The sequence below is a fragment of the Oryctolagus cuniculus genome, chromosome 10 (assembly GCF_964237555.1).
Source record: "Oryctolagus cuniculus chromosome 10, mOryCun1.1, whole genome shotgun sequence".
In the NCBI taxonomy this organism is placed as follows: domain Eukaryota; kingdom Metazoa; phylum Chordata; class Mammalia; order Lagomorpha; family Leporidae; genus Oryctolagus; species Oryctolagus cuniculus.
The window spans coordinates 67091781-67115347 of record NC_091441.1 but is presented as its reverse complement, the minus strand read 5'-3'; the positions used below and the strand labels follow the sequence as shown (position 1 = coordinate 67115347).

The 23567-nt window shown below is 40.3% G+C and overlaps 1 protein-coding gene across 2 annotated transcripts in view; it reads right to left on the bottom strand.

Annotated features, from left to right (window-relative positions):
• Positions 1–23567, bottom strand: part of VAPA (VAMP associated protein A) — a 44809-nt gene that overhangs the window by 9962 nt on the left and 11280 nt on the right. For both annotated transcript variants that reach the window (XM_002713574.5, XM_002713573.5), the window contains exons 2-4: positions 12786–12938; positions 7245–7348; positions 6725–6805 (exon numbers count right to left, since the gene is read on the bottom strand). In XM_002713574.5, the coding sequence (XP_002713620.1) occupies positions 6725–6805; positions 7245–7348; positions 12786–12938 (338 nt within the window). The remainder of the gene's footprint in view (positions 1–6724; positions 6806–7244; positions 7349–12785; positions 12939–23567) is intronic.

Sequence of the window (23567 nt, the reverse complement as noted above, 5' to 3'; positions counted from 1 at the left end):
GCTTAGTGTATCTAAGGATAATACTGGTGTATTCCTATTACCTAGGAAAAATTATTAATGGTACTTCTTTAATTCTCTGAGCTTCCTTGGTCACCCTATGTATGATCCAAACCCGAGGGCAAGTTCCAAAAAGAACATACTCTAATGGTGATTCAAATAAATTAGAACTGTTTTGCCTGTAAACTAAAAATAAAAACATACACATATTCGTTTTCTACTGTTTTGGAATGTGCCAATATCCTAGAACTAAAAGCATACCTAATTTATTTATTTTTTTTTTTGACAGGCAGAGTGGACAGTGAGAGAGAGAGAGAAAGGTCTTCTTTTGCCGTTAGTTCACCCTCCAATGGCCGCCGCGGCCGGCGCACCACGCTGATCCGATGGCAGGAGCCAGGAGCCAGGTGCTTTTCCTGGTCTCCCATGGGGTGCAGGGCCCAAGCACCTGGGCCATCCTCCACTGCACTCCCTGGCCACAGCAGAGAGCTGGCCTGGAAGAGGGGCAACCGGGACAGAATCCGGCGCCCCAACCGGGGCTAGAACCTGGTGTGCCGGCGCTGCAGGGCGGAGGATTAGCCTAGTGAGCCGCAGCGCCGGCCTTTTTTTTTTTTTTTGACAGGCAGGGTGGATAGTGATAGAGACAGACAGAGAGAAAGGTCTTCCTTTTTGCCTTTGGTTCACCCTCCAATGGCTGGCATATCACGCTGATCCGAAGCCAGGAGCCAGGTGCTTCTCCTGGTCTCCCATGGGGTGCAGGGCCCAAGCACTTGGGCCATCCTCCACTGCACTCCCGGGCCACAGCAGAGAGCTGGCCTGGAAGAGGGGCAACCGGGACAGAATCCGGCGCCCCGACCAGGACTAGAACCCAGTGTGCTGGCGCCGAAAGGCGGAGGATTAGCCTAGTGAGCCGCGGTGCCGGCCTAAGCATACCTAATGAGATAATAATCAAGGAAGTAGGGTATACCTCCACAAGGTATCTACTATAAATACCAAATTTTTCTACATTGACCATACATTCTGATGACTGATTCTTTAAAGTAAATGTAACCCAAAAATGCTGATTATGAGACATGGTATGTTAATTAGCTTGACTATGGTAACCATCTCACAATATATACATATATGGAAACAAATATACAGTAAGGTAAATATTTAAGACACTAGGAACAGAATACAGACATCTCCATTGCTCTAAACACTTAAAGAAGGCTGAATACAAATACATACTCCATCCAGAATTAAACTGTAAGATGTCACCAGCAACTTAAAAACTAAATTTTTCTTAAGCTAACATACTTTTCTGTAACATGTAATTAGTATACTAAAAAGGAATATAGTATCAGAAAACTTCAAAGAGTTTATTATATAAAAATCGAGCTATAACTAGAAAATCTATTTTGTATTCTACTTTTAAAAATAACATTACCAATAGTTTTCATATTGCCATTACTCTGGCACATTTGGAAATTTTTTAGAGTGTCATCTTCAATCAAACTGTTTAAGTCAGGATTTAGCTTCATATAGCATTTTATCAACTTATCTAAAGTAGACTGACTACATCTAGTATCACACTACCCAATGATGCCCTAATTTCCAAACAGACAAATTTTAAACCAAAGCTAAGATACACATAGAGAATGAGGATGTCAAGTCACTACCAATGGATGCTAGAAAGCAAACACTATGTCAAAGACAGTATGATATTTTGGCAATTTAACTACTTTACCCATAGACAAAAGTGTAATGGAAATGGCCAAAGATATAGTTATATCAACAGATATATTGATATATATATAATAAACTAGATTTCTTGTATGTGTTTTTATATAAACACTTTCTTGTAAGTTCTGTACTATCATGCAAACTTCGTATTTGGTGTTTTAAGGTTTCCTATTTTCCATAAATGATGATATGCAACATAAAACAGAAGACTTCAAAGTTGGTCACATAATCACTAACAACCCAGATGGAACTGAATCAGTGCCAGGTTATACCAAATTCAAAGACATTTCTCAGAAATGAACATTTCTTACAGAATCCACAGGTTCATAAGCACCACAAGAAGGAGTTTAAGCAGAGTATTATTTTCAAAATATTTTTCAGGGGTCTAAATATTCCATGAGTTAATTATGTTATATTAAATAAAAAAGAGATGCTGGGTTAAACATATATATATATATTTTTTTTTTTTGACAGGCAGAGTGGACAGTGAGAGAGAGAGAGAGAGAAAGGTCTTCTTTTGCCGTTGGTTCACCCTTCAACGGCTGCTGCGGCCGGCGCACCGCGCTGATCCGAAGGCAGGAGCCAGGTGCTTCTCCTGGTCTCCCATGGGGTGCAGGGCCCAAGCACTTGGACCATACTCCACTGCACTCCCTGGCCACAGCAGAGAGCTGGCTTGGAAGAGGGGCAACCGGGACAGAATCCAGCGCCCCGACCGGGACTAGAACCCGGTGTGTCGGCGCCGCAAGGCAGAGGATTAGCCTAGTGAGCCACGGCGCCGGCCTCATATTTCTTTACTATAGGTCTTCTCAGAGCCTTTAATACAGAAATACATAGCATGATCCTTTTGGGGAGAACAGAATTTGCAGGATTTTTTCCAAATTCATTTGACCATAAAACTCTCCCAACCTAGTTCACTTCTGAAAACACCTTATAAAAATACAGCTGTGTTTTGCCCCTTTTTTCCTAAAAAACATACATATTAATCATGTGAAGTCACCTCTACTATGTTTATAGCATATAATTTTTGTAAATATGAAACATGACAAGTTGAAATCTTAAGTCTTTTTTATATATAAAACATGAAATGTATGTTCCAAACACTTAATATCTATCAAAAATGCTAATGCAAAGCAAGTGAACTATGAGATCATAACTCATATTTATGGTACTTCAGCTGGTTCACTGAAACACCTCCCATTCTCTTGAAGATCATTATTGGCTTTTGACCATTCCAAATTATCCAAGATGTTCAACAATGTACCCAGCCATAAAATGTATTCATTACCACAAGCCATAAAATGATCCACATCATTCTATGTGCTGCTCACATGATCCTACCATTAAAATTTCACATTTAAAGTGCTTTCAAATGACAAATGGGTCCCCCTTTCGAATCTTGGCCAAAAGAATGGTTTGGTAACAATTCTGACAACATTAAAAAATCAACCTCACCATAGTGCCCAGATTGTGGCCTTGAGATATCATCTTCCTGAGGGAAAGCCCAGAGCTTCTCCAAGAAATGGCTGTGACTCCATGTCCAGGTTTTGACATCAAAAAAGTTCCCAAAGGCTACCGGTTCAAAAGGACTCAAGAACCAATTTAAAGACCAGCCAATCTGAGCACCAATGATAATAAACTAGGAGTGACAGAGTATCACCATTATGTAATGTAATAGACCTAGGTCATATTTTCTTAATCTCAACTTTACTGGTATTTTAGGCTGGCTTCTTTGTCGGGAAGGCTGCTATCCTATGCTTTGGAAGAAGCTGAGTGGCATCTGTGGCCTCCACCCACCAGATATACACTAGAAAGTTCTGACAACCAAAAATGTCTCCAACATTGCCCTTGGGAGGCAAAGATTTTGCTCCTGGACAAAAACCACTCATCTACACAGTGAACTGGCTGCTCACTTCAGAAGAAAACAGACATCACATGCTTCCTTGGGAGGATACCACCTACAAAACAGTCTTAGCCTGCCCATCTCCACTTCCAGGAAAAACCAATCTAAATGTAATCGAGCTTCTATATCCTACTTCCAATTATGGCAAATACCAAGGACAGAAAAGAAGTGAAATCATGCTGATACAACAAGTAAAAGTCTGTGGGAAAGCCTATAAGTGAATCAAGTTATTTCGAACCTATAAATTCAAGAGATTTAAGAAACCTATCACCCATAGCCATATTTAGATTTTATTTTCATCTCAATTCAAACAAACTACAAAAAATAAAATAAAATAAAATAAAACTTTGGGCCGGCACCATGGCTCAATAGGCTAATCCTCCGCCTTGCGGCGCCGGCACAACGGGTTCTAGTCCCAGTCAGGGCGCCGGATTCTGTCCCGGTTGCCCCTCTTCCAGGCCAGCTTTCTGCTATGGCCCGGGAGTGCAGTGGAGGATGACCCAAGCCTTTGGGCCCTGCAACCGCATGGGAGACCAGGAAAAGCACCTGGCTCCTGGCTTCGGATCAGTGTGGTGCGCTGGCCGCGGCGGCCATTGGAGGGTGAACCAACGGCAAAAAGGAAGACCTTTCTCTCTGTCTCTCTCTCTCTCTCTGTCTACTCTGCTCCACTCTGCCTGTCAAAATAAATAAATAAATAAATAAATAAATAAATCTTTTTTGATGACATTTGCCAGGCAAGTTTGAATGCTGCCTGATACTAATGATATGTCAGATTTTTAATGGTGTATTAATGGTACTATCATTAAAAACTCCTTTATCCCCTCTTTTAAAAGTCCTTTGAGAAGGCTAAGTGTTTAGCCTGGAAGTTAAGATGCCAACATGCCTGCATCCCACACTCGAGTGCCTGGGTTCAATTCTCAGCTCCTGATTCCAACTTCCCTCCCGCCAATGCAGACCCTGGAGGCAGCACTGATGACTCCTGCCACCCAAGGGGAGATCTACACTGCAAAGTTCCTGGCTCCTGACCCAGCCCTATTCATTTCAGGGATTTAGGGAGTGAGCCAGGAGATGGGAGTACTCTCTTGGTTGCTGTCTCTCAAATGAATTTAAAAGTTGGAAGATATAAACTAAAATATGAGAGTGTTTCAAAATTAGTGGGAAATGGAATTAAAAGATAAGGTTATTCTAATGTGCAAATTTTTGAAATCCAGGCATAGTTTCTCCTCTCCATAATATTCTTTTTCCATCAATTTTTGAAATGCTCTCATAATTACTGATGAAATTACGTAATTTCTGGGGTTTGTCTTAAAACAGTAAGTGAGATGGGAAGTAGTGGGACCTAATGAAGTTCAGATTAACCACAAGCTGGTGATCATTAAAGTTGGTCACAGGTTCACACTACTCTTGCTTACTTTTTTCTAAATGTTTCCAACTATCTACTTTTTAAAATTAAAATGATCTTCAGAAGATATTCTCTACAATTTTATATGCCTCATATTCAAGTGGTTTGATCAGTGACAATACATACTGCTCATTAAAGCTCAGAGTAAGATATTCTCTTGAGAACTTCTAAGCTACTGAACAGTCTTTGAGTTACTAATAATATTTGCTCTGAAAAGGTTCCAGGCCCCAAACCACTACTGGTCATACACCACAGTGGGACACTCTGGAACTCCATTCAGTAATTTTTCAAGCACTAATGCAGATCCCAAACCGCTTTCTTGGTTAACTATGGATTACACCTGTATGTAGATGCATATACTTTCCTCCATGAGGCAGTAAATGGCTGGTGTCCACTTCACAGACCTATCAATTTCATCAACAACTTCTGGTTTCGAAAGCAATGAAAGTTACCCTTAATTAGCAGTATCAAATACCTGGGTTCCAGCCCTTTCAGACTAAAATCTCAAGTTGTCTGCTATTTAGAACATTATAAAAAACCTTATAAAAGATCTAACTACGTTTATCAAATTACGGTTAAAAGAAAAAAAAAGATAAGCAATTCTAAGGAAGAAAACAGCCAGACAATGTCTTAAGTTTCCCTGGTTCCAGTAAGAAGAATTATACAAGATACTGGTTTCCTTGCAATCTAGGAAAAAGAAAATTCCAAATGTGAAGTATTAAGCATGCCACATTTTCTGTTTTTGGCAAGTGCCTCAAAATGTATTTTAAAGGGCATCTTAAAAATTCAATAAACAATTTGACCAACAACTAACACCCAATACTATCAGGGACTTTTTCAATTCAGTGTACACAATATAATAACTGGGCCTGTATATTTACCTGTACATTTTCTTTTCAATAGCTCAAATGACTGCCAGGTCAAGGCAAGAGTCATGTCAGATTATAACCAAACTGTGTCTAGTAATTCTACTTGTCCACATTATAGTGTATATTAAGGCATCACCCCCTCCCCTCAAAAAAAATAATCCTACCTTTCTAAGTCCCTCCCACAAACCACAGACATGATTTATAAAAACAAATTTACAATGCAGAGAGGAACAGGAAAAGTAACCACAACCAACTCCATATGTTCATAGCCTACTGGCTAACTTTTTTTTTTTTTTTTATCTATACACCTATATCCCTCAGTTCCCCAAATGGTACTCACTCACATTCATTCACACTAACCAACAAGAAACAAAAACTATTCATTAAAGCATAAAATAAGGTACATTTTTACCTAAAACAATAAAGTAAGCAAAATACCTTGGAATATCTTAACATGGAAAATAAACTGCTTGTCCATTTAATCTTTTATCCCCCAAACTGCTGCTGGTACATAGCTGCCAAGAAGCAGTTTATAACTGTTTTTTAAATATATTTATGTATCCAAGCGTCAGTTTCATTCTAAAAAAGAATTTGAAGTGATTTAGTGGCATAAATCTGGTAGAAATAAATGTTTCTTCCCCATCATACAGCTTGTACCTAAAAGTGACATTTTTCTTCTTGGACAAACACAATGCAAAGAAAAAAAAAAGTTTTTAAAAACTCAAGTGAGCACTGAGTCTCATTAAGTACCTGAAAGGCCAAAAATAGAAGCAAATTCAATCAAAGTAACTGACAGCTCAACAACTGTCAATTTCCTTACATTTTTCTACTTACCAATTTATCATTTTCATTGGGCATTTCAAATACACATCTCAATTTAGAATCCATTAATTCATCAGGTTTTGCCTCTTTCCACTAAAATAAAAGCAAACATTAAACACAGAGGTAAGTTTCACCTCAAGGGACAACTAAAGGATGAGCAGAGCTGCTCGAAAGCACCTGTGAGAGCCTGCAGCTCCGGGGGACTGCACTGCTATCCTCTGTAGTTATCACCTTGGCACTGACATTCGCTAAGGTCACAGAACCTGTACAGAACCCAAGATCTACTACCACCACCCAGTGAAATCACACTGATATCACTGGCGGTTACATCACTTTCTTCTTTAACAATAGCACGGCTAATTATTTCCACAAAATACTACTTCAAAAATCATTCCTGAAATTCAGGATCATCTGTAATGAACAGACTAACAATGTTTAAATTTTTAGAATTAGTTTTCTCCATTGCGAACTAAACAAAACGTTTAAACAACATTCCCCAAAATAAATTCTGCTCAACTTCCTACATACTTACCACAGCTTCCATATCTGAAGTGTTTGGTGGAGCAAAAATGGTCTGTACCATAAACTTGTGTTTACTCTTTTCATTTGGATCATAGTCAAAGGGCTGTAGCATTACTAAAAAAGAAAGGACACATTACATTGTCTTCTACATGTTAGTTTACCATTTCTATTACCTCATTAATTAACACACAAGCTTAAGAGCAAAATAGGAAGTGTTCAAGAAATCAAAAATTAGGATACTTACACTGAGGATCCAGAATCAACTCTATGGCTTCCAATTATTTTACAACTGTCTACCTTTCTGATTTGCTATTAAGTCTTTAACAACCCACAAACTAACAAATGGTTATTAAAAATATATGGATCTATGACTACTAAAATTAATTTGTAAAAATTTTCAAAGTTTTGCCAGCATTAATTATTATAATGTCTGTAAGCTCACATTAAAATTTAGTATAGGGGCCAGTGCTGTGGTATATAGCTGGTAAAGCTACCACCTGCAGTGCCAGTATCTCATATGGGTGCCTGTTCGAGTCCCAACTACTCCACTTCCAAGCCAACTCTCTGCTATGGAAAGTAGCAGAAAATGGCCCAAGTGCTGCCTCTGCACCCTTGTGGGAGAACTGGAAGAAACTCCTGGCTCCTGGCTTCAGATCAGCACAGCTCCAGCCACTGTAGCCATCTGGGGAGTGAACCAGTGGATGGAAGACCTCTCTCTCTCTCTGCTTTTCAAATAAATAATTAAATCTTAAAAAAAATTTTTAGTATAGAACATTGGGAGCAGTCTTGTGATGCAGCAAGGTAGGATGTGGTTTAGGAACACCTGCATCTGACAGGTGCCTGAGTTTGAGTCCTATCTATTCTGCTTCAAGTCCAGCAGGATTCCTACTAGTGTGCCTGAGAAGCAACAGCTGACAATGCAAGTTCCAGGCCCCTGCCTTCTACATTAGAGACCTGGATGGAGCGCCTGGCTCCAGCAAGGCCTAGCCCTAGCTGTGTTAGCCATTTTTGGAAAGTGAACTGTCAGGATATCCTTCCTTTCTCTGTCTCCCCTTCTCTCTGTCATTCTGCCTAAAGAAACGAAGGAAGGAAAATATTTTTTAAAAACCCTATAAACTTATTATTTATTAAAAAAAACTGTTAATTTTATTAAAATAGTCATAATATAAACTTTGGCTTCATTTTAGTATTTGGTGGTAAATTTTAAGAGAACTCATTAACTTTAACCTACTACTGTATATTAATTATTAAGTAATTTTTCTAAAATAGACTCCTTTTTTTAAAAGACTGTATTTATTTGAGGTAAAGTTACAGACAGAGGAACAGACAAAGAGAAAGGTCTTCCATCTGCTGGTTCACTCCCCAGATGGTTGCAAGGGCCAGAGCTGAGCTAATCCAAAGCCAAGAGCTTCTTTTGGGTCTCTCACGCAGGTGCAGGAGTCCAAGCAATTGGGCCATCTTCCACTGCTTTCCCAGGCCACAACAGAGAGCTGGATGGGAAGAGGAACAGCCAGGATACAAACTGGCACCCATATGAGATGCCAGCACCGCATATAGAGGTTTAGCCTTCTACACTACAGCACAGGCCCCCTAAAATAGACTTTAAACAAACACCTACCAAAAAAGAGTTTAAATATGATTCTAATATACAAAGAAATCAAGTAGCCTCTTGATACCTAGAATGTATTCTGAAAAGCCCAATACATCAATTTTTTTTTTTAAAACAGGCAGAGTGGACAGTCAGAGAGACAGAGAGAAAGGTCTTCCTTTGCCGTTGGTTCACCCTCCAATGGCCAGCAGGGCTGGCGCGCTGCGGCCGGTGCACCACGCTGATCCGATGGCAGGAGCCAGGTGCTTCTCCTGGTCTCCCATGGGGTGCAGGGCCCAAGCACTTGGGCCATCCTCCACTGCCTTCCCAGGCCACAGCAGAGAGCTGTCCTGGAAGAGGGGCAACCGGGACAGAATGCGGCGCCCTGACCGGGACTAGAACCCGGTGTGCCGGCGCCGCAAGGCGGAGGATTAGCCTAGTGAGCTGCGGCGCCGGCAAATTTTTTCTAAAGTATTTGATTTTCAGTAGACTAAGAGTTTGTGTAAGGCCCCATGTGGTATAAGTCATGTAAATTTAAGTAATATAAATCCCATTTAAGACACTATAAACAATGAATCAACAATTACACAAAATATACTTATGGTATTGCAAAAATTACTTCCGATGTAATAGTTACCATTATTTCTAAAATCTATGTCAGCAATTTTATAAATGCAAGACATATCAAACATTTAAGAAAATCTTGGGGTGGGCATTGTGGCACAGCAGGTCAAGCCACCACTTGGAATGCTAGCATACCATGAGCACCAGTTCATGTCCTGGCCACTCCACTTCCAATCCAGCTCTCTACTAATGCACCTGGGAAAGCAGTGGAGGATAGCCCAAGTCTTTGAACCCATGCAACCACATGGGAGACCCAGATGAAGCTCCTAGCTCCTGGCTTCAGCCCAACCTTTCACTAGCTGCTGTGGACATCTGAGGAGTGAACCAGCTGAAGGAAGATGTCTCCTCTCTCTGTAACTCTTGACTTTCAAATAAATAAATAAATATTTTTAAAAAATTTTCAAAAGACTAAATAACAGAAAGAATAAATGTCATACAATCTAGATAAAATTAAAAGAGACCCGAAAGTAGCTCCTGGCTCCTGGCTCTGGATTGGCCCAGCTCTGGCCATAGCAGCCATTTGGGGAAAGAATCAGTGGATGAAACTGTCTTCTCTGTCTCTGCCTCTAATTTTGCCTTTCAAATAAATAAATAAGTCTTTATAAAAATAATAAAATAGAATTCCATTAACATTCTTGAATGAGCAATCACTGTGAACTCAAAATTAAAAGTTAAAAACAAGTTTATCTTCATGATGATTTTACTCTAACGTTGCAGACCATAAAACAATCTTAAAATATTTCTGAGCATATACAAATTAAAAGAGTAAATCTACAAAACTAAGTGCTAAAAAGATATAAGAAAAAAGTACATAAGAGTATCCAAAAATGTTCATAGAAAATGGAATAAGGTAATGTGGGTATAAAAATCTTCTGAAATCTTCACATAGTTTTTTCATAATACACACTTCCTATGAACCTTTTGAAGACACTATACATGAACTGCAAAATGCTCTTGCGCTGTAAGTTAATCATGGAAAGCTGCTGGGCAAAGAAAAAATTTAAATGACTACCTGAACAGAAAGTAACATTTAAAAATAAAATAGAAAAGCTAAATTCCGATAGGACAAAAGGACAGTGGGAACATGCTGCTATGCAATCAGTAATAGTGTTTTTAACAAGTTGGACACTCAATACAAGTTTGTGTATGTGGGACAAAATGCTTAGTAAAGTCTAAATTTTCTTAAGACACATTTAAAAGAGTGAAATTCCGGCAATCTGGAGCCCTCAAAGAAAACAACCATTCTGAATAGTTCAATGGATTAAGGATATAACTTTGCATCCCAAAACTATTTTTAACCTCATGAACTGAAATAATCCCATTTTCTTTCAATTTAACTCAAGGCTTAATGATGTCGAAAGCAACATCCAGAATGCACAGAACCTTCCTTTATCTTATTTGCTATCCATCTTTCTTAGAAACTGATCATGGGCCAGCGCCGTGGCTCACTAGGCTATTCCTCCGCCTTGTGGCGCCGGCACACCAGGTTCTAGTCCCGGTCGGGGTGCCGCATTCTGTCCCGGTTGCCCCTCTTCCAGGCCAGCTCTCTGCTGTGACCCGGGAGTGCAGTGGAGGATGGCCCAAGTGCTTGGGCCCTGCACCCCATGGGAGACCAGGAGAAGCACCTGGCTCCTGCCATCGGATCAGCGCGGTGCGCCGGACCCAACACGCCGGCAGCGGCCATTGGAGGATGAACCAACGGCAAGGGAAGACCTTTCTCTCTGTCTCTCTCACTGTCCACTCTGCCTGTCAAAAATTAAAAAAAAAAAAAAAAAGAAACTGATCATGAAGCAACTAACATGGAAACATTCCTCCCAGACCACTGTAGCACAAGACTCACTGAAAATGTCTTACGTAGAACTTCCTGCCTCTTGAGTTTTGGACTGTACCTATTGAGGGGGGATTTAGCCTCTTCAAGAACTCTATGTTCATAATTATATTCCTAAAGTTCTACTTATGAAATCTGTATTCCTTAAAAAAATTAATTAACAGGCTGGCACCGTGGCTCCCTTGGTTAATCCTCTGCCATATGGGCGCCAGGTTCTAGTCCCGGCTGCTCCTCTTCCAGTCCAGCTCTCTGCTTTGCCCGGGAGGGCAGTGGAGGATGACCCAGGTACTTGGGCCCCTGCACCCAGCATGGGAGACCAGGAGAAGCACCTGGCTCCTGGCCTCAGATCGGAGCAGCGCCAGCCGCGGCGGCCATTTGGGGAGTGAACCAACAGAAGGAGGACCTTTCTCTCTGTCTCTCTCTCTCTGTCTATAACTCTACCTGTCAAATAAATAAATAAAGCAAGCTTTAAAAAATTAATTAATGACAAAAAAGAACTCTATGTTCTATCCTTTACTGCCTTTGCAGTCAGGTTCCATATCGATATACTCAAAGAACTTGCTATGGGCTTAAAAATCAGAAAACTGACACATAATTGTTATAATAGCTTGTGAATACTTATTAGGACCATCTAGGCACTTTTGTTTTTTTAATGTACACATTTCTAGACCATGACCTAAAGACTGTGATCTGGAAGAGATGAATTTATGTGTGTGTCTACATTCCACGTTATTACAACACACAGGGAAAGACACAGAACGACTGCAATAAAGAGCTAACAGTCTCCACGTGAGGCCTGAGATGCTCTCCAGGTAAGATACATGGAGCCACACATATTCCCTCACTTGTTTCCTACTTCTCGACTCTGTCAACTGATTCAAGACTGAGGGAAAAAAGGAGCAGTTTATGGAGGACATGAACTGTGACACCAGCACAGACTCCAAACATGAGTAAGGAATTCACAGATGGCAGGAACCAAGCATATTTCTCTGACTAGCAGAAAACATATAAGGTAGTAATAAAGTTGTCAAGTACAAAACGCTCCTGGCGTAATTTCATACACTGGCAAAAAAAAAAAAAGCACTAACTGTTTAAACAAAAACAATTACAAAACTATAATAGATATATATAATACTCTGGAGTTCTGAATAAGAACAAGTCACAAAAAGTGGTATTTTTCAAAGACTAAAAATAAGGGCACAGAACGTGGCAATGAGAATTAGAAATAGATGGAGTTTTCAATCAATAATTACAAAGCGGCCACACATGCCTCCCCACTAAACAATGACAGGGAGAGGTTGTTCACAATAGCTTACATCATCACCAGCATCATCATCATCATCAAAGAACATCTAATAATAATAATAATAAAACATCATTAAAGGCAAACCAGAATAACATAAACAATGCTTCCCTTCAGACAAAACCCTATTAATTAAAAACCAAATTAAACACAATTATATAAAATGTCAAAAATCATAACTTCAAAGATTCAGGACATGATTTATTACCTGAAACAGTCACAGTCGACCCTGGGTCAATAATTCCACTGTTGGGCCTCACACAGTACCGGCGAGGTGCTGTAGTCTTCACCTTGAAACATACTTTTCTATCCGATGGATTTCGCAATTTAAGATTTGTAGTGACTACATCTGTGAAGGGGCCTGTAACGTTTAAAAATTAGAGAAAAAAACTTTACTGGATTCACAGCAACCAAAAAAGAGAATTCATAATTAAAATGTACGTGACTTCTATTTTATTTATGTATTAACATCTGTATGCATAAGTGTATCAAATGGCCAACAGTGCCTTTCTCCAGGTGGCTTATAAACACATTGTATTTACTCCTTCATGCCTCACAAAGAAAGTCTACAACAAACATTTCTATTTTAAAAAGGGTTTCTGAAAATGACAATCCGTAAAATTTATTACATAAGCCTACAATTATATTCTTACAGTATTGAAAATAATGATTTTCCAGTAATCTGCAAACCACCCCAATCTTCAAGTTCATTTCACTAGGCAAACTGCAGAAATCTAAACCCGAAGACAACAGTGCCCATCCTTCACCTCAGTTAGGTTTGACTGATTCACTCATTCACATACAGTATTGGCCAAGTTGTTTATTACATATACTGTGCTATATGCTCTAGATATAGTCTGTAAGCTTTGGTTCTGTAGTCAAATATAAAATTACAAAACAATGAGCCCAAAAGGCTGATCCAATCTTGTCTGAATTAAACCAATACATTTTCATTTTTCAGTGGGCAAGGAAGATTAAAAAAAAAGGATTACAGCAATTTTGCTCTTGGCTGAAGAAAAACCTACAGAAAAATTATGCAGATTAACTAGGACAACAAAAATGAATACAAGATGAAGATCTGGAATTGGTATGAGGGGAATGAAATAGATCGAAATGAGAGAAAATTAGAAGAAAACATATAAAAGGCAGAGAGCCAGTTTAGAAAAAAAACAGGTAGTTAATTATAAAATAACCTTCTAGGGGCAGGCATCTAGCCTAGCACAGTATCCCAGATTAGAGAGCTTGTATTTTCATCTCAGCTCTGCTTCCATTACAGCTTCCTGTTAATGTATACCCTGGGAGGCAGCCTGGACTCAGATCCCAGCTTCTGGCTTTGACCTGGCCCAGTCCCATTCATTGCTGGTATTTGGGGAGTGAAAAAAAGGATGGGAGATTTCTCTCTCTCAAATAATTTAAATGACCGCTGAAATCAACAGGCATGCTTTTCCAAAAAGTATATAACTGCCTAATTATATGGTCAAGTTAATTATCCAGCTGGTAGAATATTTTAATATCCTTTGTGGCTGCTTCAACTCTAGATAATTAACAACAAACTGACATGAGAGTAAAGGATAAAACCTCCATCTGTCCATTTTACCACATGAATCCATACAATGGCTGCCTGGAAATGCATTTTTAACAGGAGTCTTAAAGACAAAACTGATTTTTTTAAATTCTTCCAGTCCATAAATTACTATACGTAATTGAGAATGAAGATTTTTATCGGAATATTTCAACTAGGACCTTCACCCTAGCAGTCAGCACAGATTCAAACTAAAATCTGTGCTGGCATTGTGGCTAGCAGGTTAAAGGGCACTGTTCCACTTCAGATCTAGCTCCCTGCTAATGTGCCTGGGAAAGCAGCAGAGAAGATAGCCCAAGTACTTGGGCCCTGCTGTGTAGCCATTTGGAGAGTGAACCAGCAGATGGAACATATCTCCCTCTCGCTGCCTTTCAAATAAATTAATTTTTAAAAAGTAAAATCCAAATTTTAATAACATGATAAAATATTACAACAGTATAATTTTTGAATAGTTCTGTATTTTATAACTGTAAGCTTTGTTAATTTTAATTATTAGCTTAATTTTAATTCTTCCCATTTTTAAAGGAAAATAACACTTCCCAAAATGACCATGTGTCAGCTTTCATTGCAAACTCAAAAACTGTATGCAATCTGAAACACTGCTTATGCCCAATGAGGATCAGAAATAGTCTATACTCCTTTTTTTTTTTTGGACAGGCAGAGTTAGAGAGAGAGAGACAGAGAGAAAGGTCTTCCTTCCGTTGGCTCACCCCCCAAAATGGCTGCTACAGCAGGCACGCTGCGCTGATCCAGAGCCAGGAGCGAGGTGCTTCCTCCTGGTCTCCCATGCGGGTGCAGGGCCCAAGCACTTGGGCCATCCTCCATTGCCTTCGCGGGCCACAGCAGAGGGCTGGACTGAAAGAGGAGCAACTGGGACAGAACTGGCACTCCGACCGGGACTAGAACCCGTGGTGCCGGCACCACAGGCGGAGGATTAGCCTAGTGAGCCGTGGCGCCGGCCTATGGTCCATCTTTACATATAAAAATGTCAACTACTGGGGCCAGCGTTTGTGGCGCAGCAGGTTAAGCCACCTGCAAAACCAGCATCCCATATAAATGCCAGTACTGGTCCTGGCTGTCCCACTTAACAATCCAGCTCCCTGATAATGTACCTGGGAAAACAGCAGAAAATAGCCCAAGTGCTTGGATCCTTGCTACTCACATGTCTTCCTGGAAGAAGCTCCTGGCTCAGGCCTGGCCCAGCCCCAGTCATTGCAGCCACTTGGGGAGTGAACCAGTAGATGGAAGATCGATATCTCTCCCTCTCCCACCCCCTTCTCTCACCCTTCCTCTTTCTGTTACTGCCCTTCAAATAAAAAAACAAAAAACTACCTGAAGATGACGGCAATTATGCCCAAAGGGGGGAAAAAAAACTTCACCAATTCAAATTTCTTAATTGAACATGTTAATTGTGTAAGTAAAATTCAAGATTATCTATGATAAACCCACCTAACAAATCTAACTTGACATGTTCTCCTGTTATGTCCCTCTAACGAAGCCTCTCAATAAGGACTACTCCCAGCTGACAGTTCAGAATCTGAGCTCACTTTCCTTGTTAATAATGGGAAATCAGCAAGTACTAATGACTACTAGCATTAATAATAAGCAGATTTGATAAGAAAGGCCTTGGGAGAAAACATCTGGTCCACTTCTATTTGTCACATCAATTTTTTTTGAGAATCTGATGAAAGCTTTAAGTCTACCTCCCCCCCCCCCCAAAAAAAAACACCAAAAAAAATACTCTCGAAATTTTAAAGTCAATTTTGTGGGAGGAAATGGTGATATGTGGAAACTGGACTGGAAGGAGAGGTTATATCATAGTCATCTACCACCCTCTGGAAGCTGGTGGCGGAAGACCTAATAAAATTTACTTTTACAAATCCTGGGAAAAGAGAAGTTACGTAACTTAACCAAAAGTACCAGCCACTGAGGTGACAACATTCCCTTCCAAGGTATTTTTGTTTGCCACATGACTGTTTGGTACTGGGGATGGGGTGGCAATTTGCAGTATGTAGACATGCTTCAGATTCACACAATATTATGTCCCTATCCCACCCAATTTTCAAATACACCTCTGGAAATTCTTATCTCTTTCCCAGGAACGCATCTATTTTGTAAAACAGGAAAATTTTCTTTCTTTCACAAAACTAAGTTCATGAATACTGAAAATTATTCTACCAACAGCAACATCACTCACAATACTTAAATTACCAATACATCATCTATTAGTCAGCATTTATATGGACCTTTGCAGATGACACAATGACTTGATTCTACCTATATGCATAAATATTCTCACTTTGCCCTTTTATGGAAATGTATTATTCAGATAATTCTTGTCTTATTTATCTTAAATCCAAATTTATTCATTATAAACAGGTACAAGCATCCAACTACTTCACATCTTCCACTTGTCTTGTCCAAATATTTACATATTGAAATGAATTTCATTATACAACTACTTCTTTATGTAATAGCTAGGGTGAAAAATTTGTATGTGTGTTGGTTGTAATTGTATATTTGAATTTCATTTTGAAAATAGTAAAGGGGGCACTACAAAATACAGAATAACAAGGTAAGTGGTACGATGCAATTAAAAACTACTTCACTAAATCAATAATCTGTTTGTTTAATCATTTAAAAGTTAGCTCTTTTCACCTCACCACCAGCTGCCCCAGGTCCAGGGAGGTAAGGTGGGTAAACCCACCCCAGACTCTGGCCCCCGTACCTGGAGCAGGGGCCTGTCCTCACCAGTTTTTGAAGCAGAGCTGTAATGAACATCTTTGAGGAGATGTCTCTTGAATGCTCCCAGTATTTCCTGGGAAGAATTCCTAGAGCAGATTGCTCTTTGCCAGTAGGCCCTCCAGGAAGGCTGGAGCCCTCCACAGTGCATTCACCTCAAGAAGGCCCTCACCAGATGCCAGCACCATGGTACTGGACTCCTAGCCTCCTCAACTGCCATGAGCATCCTGTTTGGAACCGCACTGTATGTGTATTTCAGCTGAGAGAGAAATGTCATCTTGAAACTATATTCAGGCCGGCGCCGCGACTCACTAGGCTAATCCTCCACCTTGCGGCGCCAGCACACCGGGTTCTAGTCCCGGTCGGGGTGCCAGATTCTGTCCCGGTTGCCCCTCTTCCAGGCCAGCTCTCTGCTGTGGCCCGGGAGTGCAGTGGAGGATGGCCCAAGTGCTTGGGCCCTGCACCCCATGGGAGACCAGGAGAAGTACCTGGCTCCTGCCATCGGATCAGCGCGGTGTGCCGGCCACAGCGCGCCAGCCGTGGCAGCCATTGGAGGGTGAACCAACGGCAAAGGAAGGCTTTTCTCTCTGTCTCTCTCTCTCACTGTCCACTCTGCCTGTCAAAAAATAAATAAATAAATAAAAACTATATTCATTCTTTGAGTCCACAAACATGGTACATCATCCCATTTATTATGGCTTTCAATTATCTCATCAATACATTGTGGTTTTAATGTAAAAAATTAATATTTTTGCAATGCTTAGGTGTTTAAAACATTAACAAGTAAGTCATTATTATAAAAGGTAATAGTTAATTCTAGCAGAAGGAAACAGTAACTGGCACAGGGTTCTAAGAGACCTTTCCAGAATGGCTAGGTTCTATTTCTCACCCTGAATGGTCATTACATCAGTATTTACTTTTTTGATTCTTTGAACTGCTCATATTTTTCCTTTATACAAAACAACAAATATGTTTTAGAAAAAAGATGATCCTGGATATAACTTAAAAAGACTGAAAAGAGTGAAAAGCAATTTTGGTAAGAAAGTGAGCAACTGAAGCAGTTTGTCCAAGAAACCACTACTTATGTTTGGAGAATTTCTAAAACTTAATCCCTACAAAATGAAGAAAATCTTGTCATTTGCCCAATGTAAACACACTGTTGTTTAACACTTAGGAAACAATTATTGAAATAGTCCATGTTAAGATCACCTGGGAAACTATGCTAGTTACTAATCACAATGTGTTAACATATACTTAACTAATCTGTTTAACATACACTTCCCACATAAGTATCACTGTTTATAATATTCCATATAAAACACAATAATCACCACAATATAGGTAACACTGACTTGCACTTTAACTGAAAAAAATTTCCAATTACAAAAACGCTTTAGTAGTGACAATACTACCTGCCACTAACTATCCTAACCTAATTTGTCTACAACCATCACTGTAATTAAACCAATAGCCTACTCCCAACCTCAAATTCTTAAAACCAAACAGAAGTGCAACATATACAAATGTGGCCTCTTAGTAAAAAGTTAGGACATTTAGTTTGAAAAACGTAGAACTTGAGATTTCAAAAAATGTGTATTAGGGCAGTTCACCCAGGTGGCCCAACTGGGACCAGCCTCTTAGCTTCAAAATATTTCTGCAACATGAAATTGCCGTTATATTCAGTTTGTCTACCTAAAATTCTATGCATTCAGAACAGTGCTGTACTTTAAATAGTAGAGCTTTTACAGTCTACAAATTGCACAATGCTAAAGGAAAACCTATTAAGCTAAAAGAGCTAAAAAAGGAACCACTCTAAGTTTTTTTAAAAACTTATCATTACTCATATTTTGCTGTGAATTATTGATAAACATTTTCCTGAAATGCAAGAGTTCAACTGAAAAGAGAATCAACTGAGGGTTGTGAGGGACAGTACTACTGGCTTGTTCCCATTTTATTATGAAGAATTTCACAAAATTGAAGTAGTCGCTGAGTGCTAATGCACTTCTTCACCCAGATTCTACAATCAACATTTTGTTGTGTTTGACACACATCTATCTGTTTTTCAAAGTTGAAGGTATCTGTACCCTCACTTCTAACCATCCCAGGGTGCTTATTATTAGCTTGAAGTGTTTACTGAGTCATATTTTAGCAGTAATATATAGTATGGAGGACTTCAGAAATAGTAATGGCCCCTCAGATACACTTTAGAACTACATTCATTCATCAACTCTCTGAAACCCACGCAGGCTAGCCACTCAGAAACCTGTTTGGAAGCAACGATTCATGGATCTCTAGCATTCCTGCGTATCTTTCAAGCAGAGGCACTGCGATCTTTTATAGAGACTTAGGATGTGTTAAACAATGAACAGTCTTAAAAGATACTATCTCCCAGGGCTAGCGCTGTGGTGCAGCGGCTTTAAGCCACAGTCTGCAGCACCAGAATCTCATACAGGCACAAGTTCAAGTCACAGCTGCTCCACTTCCAATCCAGTTCCCTGCTAGTGTGCCTGGCAAGGCAGCGGAATATGGCCCAGATCTTTGAGCCCCTACACCCATGTGGCTCCTCCTGTCTCTGGATTGGCTCAGCTCCAGCCAATGCAGCCATCTGGGGGGTGAAGACCTTTCTATCTCTGTCTCTGATTCTTTTGGATAAATCAATCTTAAAAAAAAAAAATTAAAAATCTGGTAGGTTATGAACACATTTTAAAAAATGCCTCCCTCCTGAGGGCAGGTGTGTTTAGTGTCCAGTATAATAAAGATAAATTCGAGGCTGGCACTGTGGCATAGCGGGCAAAGCCACCACCTGCAGTGCTGCATGCCATATGGGCACTGATTCTAGTCCCAGCTGCTCCACTTCAGATCCAGCTCTCTGCTATGGCCTGGGAAAGCAGTAGAAGATGGCCCAAGTCCTTGGGCCCCTGCACCCACATGGGAGACCCAGAGGAGGCTCCTGGCTTCCGACTGGCTCCTGGCTTCTGGCTGTTACGGCCATTTAAGGAGTGAGCCTCTGCCTCTGCCTTCTGTAAATCTGCCTTTCAAATAAATAAATCTTAAACAAACAAACAAACAAAAAGATAAAATTCTTCTTCCGGAACAAAGGTCAGGTAAATTAAACTATGAAAGATTCAAGTTCTCTAATAGCAGGCTCTCTCAACTATGACATAAACCCACTAATGTGGGTAGTAGCATCCACCTGAACCCATATTACCATCATGGAATTCGAAGAGAATGAGTAAAACCTACACAAGGATAAAGCTCATGATGCTCTGCAAGTCTCATGAATAATGAAGTCCCTTCAGCCTCTAATTCAAGCATCCTGGGTCTTCAACCAACATCTATAAAACTGCAGCAGGCTGAATTTTTAATCCCTTCACAGTTTTTGACAAGGTCTTTAAAAGTTCTTGGATGGGGCCAAGGCTGTGCCATAGTAGACTTCGCCTCCACCCACCATATGGGCACTGGTTGATGTCCCAGCTGTTCCTCTTCCAATCCAGTTCTCTGCTTATGGCCTGGGAAAGCAGAAGATAACAACTACTTGAGTCCCTGCACCCACAGTGGAGACCTAGAAAAAGCTCCTGGTTCCTGGCTCCTGACTTTGGATCGGCCCAGCTCCGGCAGCAGCCGTCGTTTGGGGAGTGAACCAGCAGATGGAAGACCTCTCTTCCTCTTCATGCCAGTGTTAACACTGCCTCTCAAATAAATAAATCATTTACAACAAAGTCCTTGGCTATGAAATAGGTGGAGACTATGTTACTGACTCCTGGATGAATCTTTGAGGAGAAACAAAGCTGACCATACAATTCACTTGGAACACAATTTATACTAATCTCACAGCACTTCTCATTTTATTACATTTATGTATATGTCTAATCTCAACCTACTAAACTATAAGTTCCTGTAAAGAAATACTCAATGCACCCCTGAATAAACTGGAGTAATAAACAAGTCAAAGCAGCTGATCAAAATACACTTTTGTTAAGTGAATGTAAGTATGGCTGAAGGGTCCCCTGAATTTTTTTCGATCAATGAACAACAGAAGTATTAGAAGCATGCATGTTTTCTTTGAAATTCTGTGACTCTTAAGTCTTCAAAAATCATTTGTTCAAACCATTACATTTCTTTAACCTTCCTTCTACCTACTGAAAAGGTAAAAATACTAAAGAGGAAGACTGGGTATGCCACTCAAATATGTAAATACTGTAGCAGCTCCTTCAGCGTGTCCACATGTTTTGGAGAATTAAGCCGTAGCACCACTTAAAGTCTCCCAGTTACATAAGGATTATGCTGCTAAATGAGTACAGTCAACTTTAAATAATCATGTATATTAAACATATCCTGGGGCCGGCGCTGTGGTGCCATGGGCTTAAAGCCCTGGCCTCAAGCGCTGGCATCCCATATGGGTGCTGGTTCTAGTCCCGACTGCTCCTCTTCCGAACCTCTCTGCTATGGCTTGGGAAAGCAGTAGAAGATGGCCCAAGTCCTTGGGCCCCTGCACCCACGTGGGAGACCCAGAAGAAGCTCTGGCCATTGCAGCCACCTGGGGAGTGAACCAGCGGATGGAAGACCTCTCTGTCTCTACCTCTCTCTGTAACTCTTTCAAATAAATAAAATAAATCTTTAAAAGAAATTTTAAAAAATAAACATATCCTGTAGAGTATATGGAATATCTACTAAGAATCTCTGCATTAATAGTAGCAATGGCAATAGCAGTAACAGACAAATGATCTTACAACACCTAGTGTTTACTGGGCAATCACTTATCAGGAGCCAGCGCTGTGGCACAGCAGGTTAAATCCCTGGCCTGAAGCGTCAGCATCCCATATGGGCGCCTGTTGGGAGACCCAGCTGCTCCATTTCTGATCCAGCTCCTGCCGTGGCCTGGGAAGGCAGTGGAGGATGGCCCAAGTCCTTGGGCCCCTGCACCCATGTGGGAGACCCAGAGGAAGCTCCTGGCTCCTAGCTTCGGATCAACGCAGCTCAGGCCGTTGCAACCAATTGGGGAGTGAACCATCGGCTGGAAGACATCTATCTATCTCTCTCTCTCTCTCTCTCTCTCTCTCTCTCTCTCTCTGCTTCTCCTCTCTCTGTGTAACTCTGACTTTTGGATAAATAAATCTTTAAAAAAAAAAAAAATAACTGTAGAAAGTATGGCACTTAACTCTCACAACAAGTACAAAAAAATTACCCCCATTTTAAAGGTTATTCATCTAAGGTTCAGAGACACTGAACACTTGCCCCAGGTCATACAATGACAAAGTAATAGAAGTGGGAAATCAAGCCAGGTCTGACTTCAGGGTCTGAACTCTCATGAAGTCCTCTACACGTTTTACATAGCTATACTCACATTTAATTCCAAGTAGATTTCCGTAGCATTAAAGCATGAAAGTGCAAATTAGTAATACATGAAAAAGTTTTTTTTAATGGGTATTCAATTTCCCTTAGCACCACAGGTTAACAGTATTTCCTGAAACAGGTACCAAATACTGGAAAAATATTTTAAGTATTTTATAACCAAGAAAGCCCTACTTTTTATTGTTTTACTAATTTTTAAAAAGAAGATTCCTTATTTACTTCATATATATATATTTTTTTCAAACACACTGAAACATCAGACTTAATATTTAAGTTACACAAAGACTGGGTCTTTGGTTTGCTGCTATAACCCCCAGAAGCTAGAACAATGGTTGGCACAGTAGGTACTAGATAAATATTACTGTATAAAACCGTACAAATATCATGAAACATCTCCCCAATCCACTTAGTACAGCAGTATATTGTTATTTTTTTAAAATTAGTTTTCCCACACTAGTCCTAAAATGATAGCTAGAATAAATTACCAATGGGAAGGGACCATGTCTTTGTGTAGTAGCACCTTCACATAGCACAGTGTAGTTCCATCCTCATCTGTCACCTTTACACAAAAAAGCACTTCTTTCAGGAGCAGGCTTACGATATGTGCATCATACACTGTAGTGCCTGGATTCAATTCCTGGCCTTCATTCCTAACTCCAACTTCCTAGGAGGGAACAGTGACGTCCTGGTAACTGGGTTCCTGCCACTCACGTTTGCCATCTGTACTGCATCCTTGGCTCCAGCTTCAGCCCTGGCCATTGTTGGTATCTGAGGAATGAATGGGCAAATCCGGCAAATGGGGGCAACCTAGCTTGCTCTCTGCCTCGCAAACAAAATTTTGTAAGAAACTAAGTTAAAAGTCAAGACAGTTATTCTCTTCATTCCTTTGACACCTTTTAGAGGCAGAGAAGGGCAAGTTTCTGTTACTAATGTTGACTATGACTTTTTTGACAAAGCATAATGTAGTTGCTGCATTAGTGACTAAAAATCTAAAGTCATAGGGCCGGCACTGTGGAATAGAAGGTTAAGTGTCTGTGGTGCTGGCATCCCATGTGGGCACAGGTTCGAGTCTCAGCTCCCTGCTAACGCGCCTAGAAAAGCAGTGGAAGACGGCTCAAGTACCTGGGCCCCTACACCCACGTGGGAGACCAGAAAGAAGATCCTGGCGTCAGCCTGGCCCAGCCCAGGCAGTTGCAGCCATTTGGGGAGTGAATCAATGATGGAAGATCTCTAATTTTGACTTTCAGATAAATAAATAAATCTTTAAAAAGTAATAAAAAATAAAAAGAAATCTGGCAAGTTATTTTACAAACT